Raw genomic sequence first — 6,809 nt, 5'->3', positions numbered from 1 at the left:
TTATGTTCTTAACTCATAATAGTCAGTAGTCTGAGAGCAAGTAGTACGTTTGCAACTGACTCCAAACTGTTAAGAGCATTACAGTGAGTCACCCTTGTTCAGGCAATTGTGCTGACCCCAGCTAAACCCCAGGCCAAATGCCAAGTGTTGGTTTTGGACTTTTGGCGCTCTACATCAGCTGGGACCTGGAAAAGTAAAGGGCTGTCTGGTTGCAGTCCCCTCCATTGCCAGCTTTACAAATTTGGCGGCTGTCATCCAGGTTCTTCTGCTTACTAAAAGGGCACATAACAGCAAGAAACAAGACCTTGCTTGTAGTAACTCCCTTCTTGAGAAATTACCTCACTGGGGAAGTTCATTAGGGACTCTAAAAGAACTGATTTAAGATTCTTGAGCTGCTCCACAGAAGCCTTGTTTATGGCTATTATGCCCTAGGCTTAGTAAAAGGTATAGGTCCCCTGTGCAAGCACCGAGTCATTCCTGGCCCATGTGGTGATGTCACATCCCGACATTTACTAGGCAGACTATGCTTATAGGGTGGTTTGCCAGTGCCTTCCCCAGTCATCTTCCCTTTACCCCCAGTACTCATTGGAAGGATGGAAGGTTAAGTCAACCGTGAGCCGGCTACCTGAAAACGGCTCTCCTCAGGATTGAACTCAGGTCGTGAGCAGAGCTTTTGACTGCAGTACTGCAGCTTTACCACTCTGCGCCACAGGGCACCTCCTAGGCTTAGTACACATTGTTTTTTTCTGCAAAGTTGTAATATTAGCTGCTTTCAATGTTTGTAGCTGTTGTTACTGTGTACCTAGTGTCAGAGTAGCCACAATTTTCCACTTCCCCTGCCTCAGGGCTATGAATACACCCGTCTCCCTCATGTGGTGGAGGAAAGTGTCTGTCAAGCTACAGCTGACCTATGGTGACCCTGTAGGGTTTTCAAGGCAAGAGATATTCAGAGGTGGCTTCCCATTGCCTACCTCTGTGTGGGCTGAGTTCAGGGAGAACTGTGATTGGCCCAAGGTCATCCAGGTTTCATGTGGAAGTGGGGAATCAAACCCCATTCTCCAGATTAGTCTGCTGCTCTTAACCACTATACCATGCTTTAAAAAAGCAGGAATTGCTAGATTGCTATCGTAATCTATGACAATAAACTGGTTCCCAAGTATAGTTTACACCTTTCCCTTATAACTCTCCAAAAAACTCTAGCCTTTTTTCATGGTGCAAATTAGCAACCAGTATATTGTTAACATCAAATGTTGCATTACTATGCTGATTCATGAATTACCACTAAAGCTAATCACCCTATGGTGCACATGGGGGAAATGGTGTTGATAGGTGACTAAGGAAAATGGGACCAATAAGGATAAGCCATGCAAAAATGTACACTTTCTCATAGTGTCCCCAAAGGCTGCACCAAACCAGGCAGGAGAAAGATATCAGCAAAGAAGTGGAAAACCACAATTACAGGATATAGATAACCCCAAAACAGCACTGAATGTGAAAGATCATTGGGGGAACAGCCCTTTTGAGTCAAAACACCTCAAAATGGGTTCTTGTAGCTAAGAAACCGCAATTGCTTCAGCTACTGAAAACAATACCTATCTAAACATTCTAGTTACACCCTTGAGATCTGCCTTCCGATGGGACCAGGTTCAAGCTCTGGTGTTTGGACGTCTGAAAAAAGTCCTGTTCTTGCCAAATTTTTACTTACTCAGAGGAAAACCAAATCACAGCTCCTAGTTGTAATTGTTTCAAGAGAAGCTATGATCAGGCAGCTTCAATGTGCAGCAGCAGGTCAGGAGGTGCCAAGATCAAGCCTAGCTTATGCTATCGGCTTAGAATGGGAGCCTTAGAGGGCACATGCAAGATGCACTCCCTAGGGATAAACACTAACCTGCCTCACAAGATAATGCATGTGAAATACAGCATGCTAAAAGGCAGGCTAGGTACACTGTGCAAGGCACCAGAATATTGTTTTGACGTTAAAAAGGTAAAGGTCCCCTGTGGAAGCACCGGGACATTCCTGACCCATGGGGTGACGTCACATCCCAACGTTTCCAAGGCGGGGTGTGTTTGCGGGGTGGTTTGCCAGTGCCTTCCCCAGTCATCTTCCCTTTACCCCCAGCAAGCCGGGTCCTCATTTTACCGACCTCAGAAGGATAGAAGTCTGAGTCAACCTTGAGCCAGCTACCTGAAATCGACTTCTGTCGGGATTGAACTCAGGTCATGAGCAGAGCTTTTGACTGCAGTACTGCAGCTTAACACTCTGCGCCACGGGGCTCCTGTTTGACGTTATCAGTGTAATTTTTGAAAGCATGGTAGCAAAGCATTTCTGTTTTAAGCTTATAAAAAGTTAAGTTCAATCCCAAAAATCTTAAAGTACTTTATCTAGTATGTTTACTAAGTGAGTTGCCTCTTGTGTGTGAAGGCCACCACACAGAGAAGGTGCTTCTCATAAAACCAGAAGACCTTCAGAAATCAATTTCCACGCTTGCCAAGAACTGGAATTCCCCAGCGCCTTTGACTCAAGCCTACTCTACTGGAGTAGTGAGTCTGGGTACACTCCAGTGAAACATACAAATGTTTTTAGAGCCTTTTATTTAAGACATGGAAAATCAACAAGATCACATAGTGGAATGGCAAGATATCCTAGTGAAGACTGCTGCACTCTTTCATGGTAACACTGCCCCAGTTAACAAATTAGCTAAGTGTGTCAAGCCGAAAAAACGACGGAGATGAGCCTAGCAGCAGAAAAACATAGGACAGCAGGCTTAATATTCCTCTCCTTCCTCCTCCCCTTCTCCTTCAATAGAATCCACTCCAACCTCTTCATAATCCTTCTCTAGGGCAGCCATGTCTTCACGAGCTTCCGAGAACTCCCCTTCCTCCATCCCCTCCCCTACGTACCAGTGGACAAAGGCACGCTTGGCATACATCAGGTCAAACTTGTGGTCCAGGCGAGCCCAGGCCTCAGCGATGGCCGTGGTGTTGCTCAGCATACAGACGGCACGCTGCACTTTGGCTAGGTCGCCCCCAGGGACCACTGTGGGGGGCTGGTAGTTGATACCAACCTTGAAACCTGTGGGGCACCAGTCCACAAACTGGATGCTACGCTTGGTCTTGATGGTGGCAATAGCAGCATTGACATCTTTGGGAACAACGTCACCACGGTACAACAGGCAGCAGGCCATGTATTTACCGTGGCGAGGGTCGCATTTTACCATCTGGTTGGCTGGCTCAAAGCAAGCATTGGTGATCTCCGCTACAGAGAGCTGTTCATGATAAGCTTTCTCAGCAGAGATGACTGGGGCATAAGTGGCCAGAGGGAAATGGATGCGAGGATAGGGCACCAAATTGGTCTGGAATTCTGTCAGATCAACATTCAGGGCACCATCAAACCGGAGGGAGGCTGTGATGGAGGACACAATTTGGCTAATGAGGCGGTTGAGGTTGGTGTAGGTGGGGCGCTCGATGTCAAGGTTCCTGCGGCAGATGTCATAGATGGCCTCATTGTCTACCATGAAGGCACAGTCAGAATGCTCCAAGGTCGTGTGGGTGGTCAGGATGGAGTTGTAGGGCTCAACGACAGCCGTGGAGACTTGAGGGGCTGGGTAGATGGAGAACTCCAGCTTGGACTTCTTGCCGTAGTCAACGGACAGGCGCTCCATCAGCAAGGAAGTAAAACCAGAGCCAGTGCCACCACCAAAGCTGTGGAAAACCAGGAAGCCCTGGAGACCTGTGCACTGGTCAGCCTGTTGGAAGCAAGATATTTAAGGTTACTATAGACTTCAGTAGCCCTCATATAATGTAGATGTTCCACAACTTTGCTGAAAAGACCTTTGTTGTTCTCAGTTAACAATGTAAGCATTACACTCATTAACGAACTGCTTGCCCAAGTGAAACAGGATTAAGACAAGACATGATACCACTTTATTTTCTAGACAGCAATGCTGAATCCCAGTGGTTGTCGGACTCCGATTGCCCTTTACACAAATAATGAAGACTAGCTTTAGTACAGAACTACTTTAGATATTAAAATCCCAACTAACGCAGTCCTCACAATCAAGGAGAGTTACATTAAGACTGTCAACAAATTTCACTGCCTTCATCTACTCTCCTTTCTTGCTGAAGGTGCATCCATGTCATTAACTACTTCTGAAAAGACTTCCCATCCTGCCTCATGCTGTTATCAGCTGGTCTAATCATCTTGCGTTCTTGGCTCCCTCTCCAGCCCCATGGTAACCAACTTTATGCATGCTCGTTCTGATCTAAGATGACAGTTTTAGCCCACAAATGGGAAACTTTGGCAAACGGGTCTGAAGGAAGGCTCTCGCTCATTCTTTGAAAGGAACAATCAATTCATGAAAGCCACTACTTTTTAAAAGCGTATTTATCTTCAACACTGGAGTTCTTATCTCATCCTGACTCCAACTGTCCCTTCTCTGTAATACCTATCCGACCCTCTGACCTGGATATAAGGGCTGATGGATCTTTGTTTATTCTTGTATCTGACAAAATTAATAATAATTTGATTATTAAAATTAATTAAATTATTAAAATTAATAATAATTTGATTAATAAAAGCTTGGTGGTGGTGGAGAGAGTGCCGTCAAATCACAGCCAACTTATAGTGACCCCCATAGGGTTTTCAAGGCAAGAGAAACAGAGGGTTTGCCATTGCCTGCCTCTGCATTGTACATTCTGGAAATTTTCAATGGTGTCTAAAATGCTACCGGTCTTGAATTGTTAACAGCTAAAGTGAGTGAGTGTGTGTGTGGGGGGAAGGAATACAGTGGGTAACAGAAGTGTTGCACTGGGTAAACTGCCTTTTGATCTGGAATATGACCACCTGTCCTTTATTAAGGGCAGGGTTGTATAATTTATGTCCTCTAAAAATAAGTGCTGAATCCATATACTATTTTGATGATATAAGTAAACTCCAGTATTGAAGATAAATCCACACATTTAAAGGAGGTCTGGAGCCATCTATGATACCTCTCTGTCTTGACTTTGCTCTGCAAGCAGAGCAGCAAGTTGGGGAAAAGGTTCTGAGTACCAGAAGCGGCAGCACCCCAGTCCACCAAGCAGGAACAGTAGCATCAACCTACTGAGTTCAGCTAGGTGGGGGATAGGATGCCTTTTAATGGATAGAAAAATACTGCTTGGCTACACATCAGTACGAATAATCTAGGCCAACAGGGGAGGAAAATAGCAGGAGTTCCTTAGAACTGGGTACTGTTTAAGTACATTTCTCCCCCCTCATCTCTTCTTCACAAATCTTCTACTGTGTCCTATTTTTAGGCAGGTTTCTTTCCTCTGAATGAAGGGCATTGCAATCTTCACAAAAAGGTTCCTTTCCCCTAAAAGGGCTGTGAAACAGAAGTGAAGGAAGGTTATCAGAGCAGGTTTGTTATTTCCAAGCAGAACATTCCATTTTATTGTCCAGCTAGTTTTGTTTATGGCCAGAAGCTTGGCAAGATAGCATAGACAAGACAGTAGCTGAGTGATACCCTACTGCTTCCATGAACAAAGCACGTACTTTTATCAGCACTTATTTTCTTTTTGCACTGAACTCTTTCATGTCTCTCACACATTATCCTTCCCTACAATCACTGGGGAATTAGTCTTCACTCCAACCACTACCCTCCCTTCCTCAGGCCCCAGCTACATTATCATAGCAAGTTATTTAACCTTGAAGGTGCTGCAGCCTAATACAGGGCCAATACGTACATTCCTGTATCTTACAGAAATGCTCTATGCCAGACCTCATTTCTGAGGAGTAACATCAAACACCTGTTTTATACAGGAAACAAAAAGGATACATGCAGTAGCCACATGAAAGCTATTATAATGCTGCATGACATTATTTAAACAAGGCCTCATTTTAAAAAGGATGATCCAAGCATAAAAGTCATAAGGCAGGTCACACGGGAGAAGCCTAGCATTTTACTAATGTACTTCCAATCCATTTGTCTTTTACTTTCCATTAATCTAAATCTTCCCATCAATGGTGTCAATGCCATACTTCTTTTTCCTCATTTGAGTTCAACTAGAAAAGTCCTTCCACACCCTCATTTACAATAATTAGCAAGCTGTTTACCAGCTTCCTGATCCTATCCAGAACCAAGTCAATGATCTCCTTGCCAATAGTGTAGTGGCCCCGGGCATAGTTGTTAGCAGCATCTTCCTTGCCGGTAATAAGCTGTTCAGGGTGGAAGAGTTGGCGGTAAGTTCCAGTGCGCACTTCATCTACAGAGAGAAGAGAATCCAACCATTAAGACATCCATACCTCTTCTACACAAATAACACACCCATGGAAGCTATGAGAAACGGCTCACCAATCACCGTTGGCTCTAAGTCCACAAAGACTGCCCTGGGGACATGCTTGCCAGCACCCGTCTCACTGAAGAATGTGTTGAAAGAGTCGTCTCCTCCCCCAATGGTCTTGTCACTGGGCATCTGCCCATCAGGCTGGATGCCATGCTCGAGACAGTAGAGCTCCCAGCAGGCATTGCCGATCTGGACACCAGCCTGGCCCACATGGATGGAGATGCACTCACGCTGCAGCAAAGAAAGGGAAACAAAATTTAGCATCTTTGTCCCATTAGGACATCTTGGGCCATAATTTGTGTTCCTGGTTTCTTTTACAGAATGAAACAAAGATGCAGGTGGTTTCAGTTTGGGTATGAATTACGCAAGGAGGAAATGGCCTATTTTCCTTGCCTGCCCACCCAAGATTATTTCAACTTCTTATTCCTGGTGTCTCCTGGTTGCAATGCCAACATGAAGACTTCCCATAAAGGTAAAACTGCAGG

General features: G+C 45.0%; 1 protein-coding gene across 1 annotated transcript; it reads right to left on the bottom strand.

Annotated features, from left to right (window-relative positions):
• Positions 1 to 2,602: 2,602 nt before the first annotated feature.
• On the bottom strand, positions 2,603 to 6,539 carry LOC130489259 (tubulin alpha-1B chain-like). Its single transcript, XM_056862990.1, has 3 exons — positions 6,333 to 6,539; positions 6,095 to 6,243; positions 2,603 to 3,746 (listed from the first exon to the last, which is right to left on the bottom strand). Exons 1-3 carry the CDS (start codon positions 6,451 to 6,453, stop codon positions 2,766 to 2,768), a joined length of 1,251 nt encoding a protein of 416 aa, XP_056718968.1. The 5' UTR covers positions 6,454 to 6,539; the 3' UTR covers positions 2,603 to 2,765.
• Between the last annotated feature and the right edge of the window lie 270 nt (positions 6,540 to 6,809).

The sequence above is a fragment of the Euleptes europaea genome, chromosome 1 (genome assembly GCF_029931775.1).
Source record: "Euleptes europaea isolate rEulEur1 chromosome 1, rEulEur1.hap1, whole genome shotgun sequence".
In the NCBI taxonomy this organism is placed as follows: domain Eukaryota; kingdom Metazoa; phylum Chordata; class Lepidosauria; order Squamata; family Sphaerodactylidae; genus Euleptes; species Euleptes europaea.
This window is presented reverse-complemented; position numbering and strand designations above follow the sequence as displayed.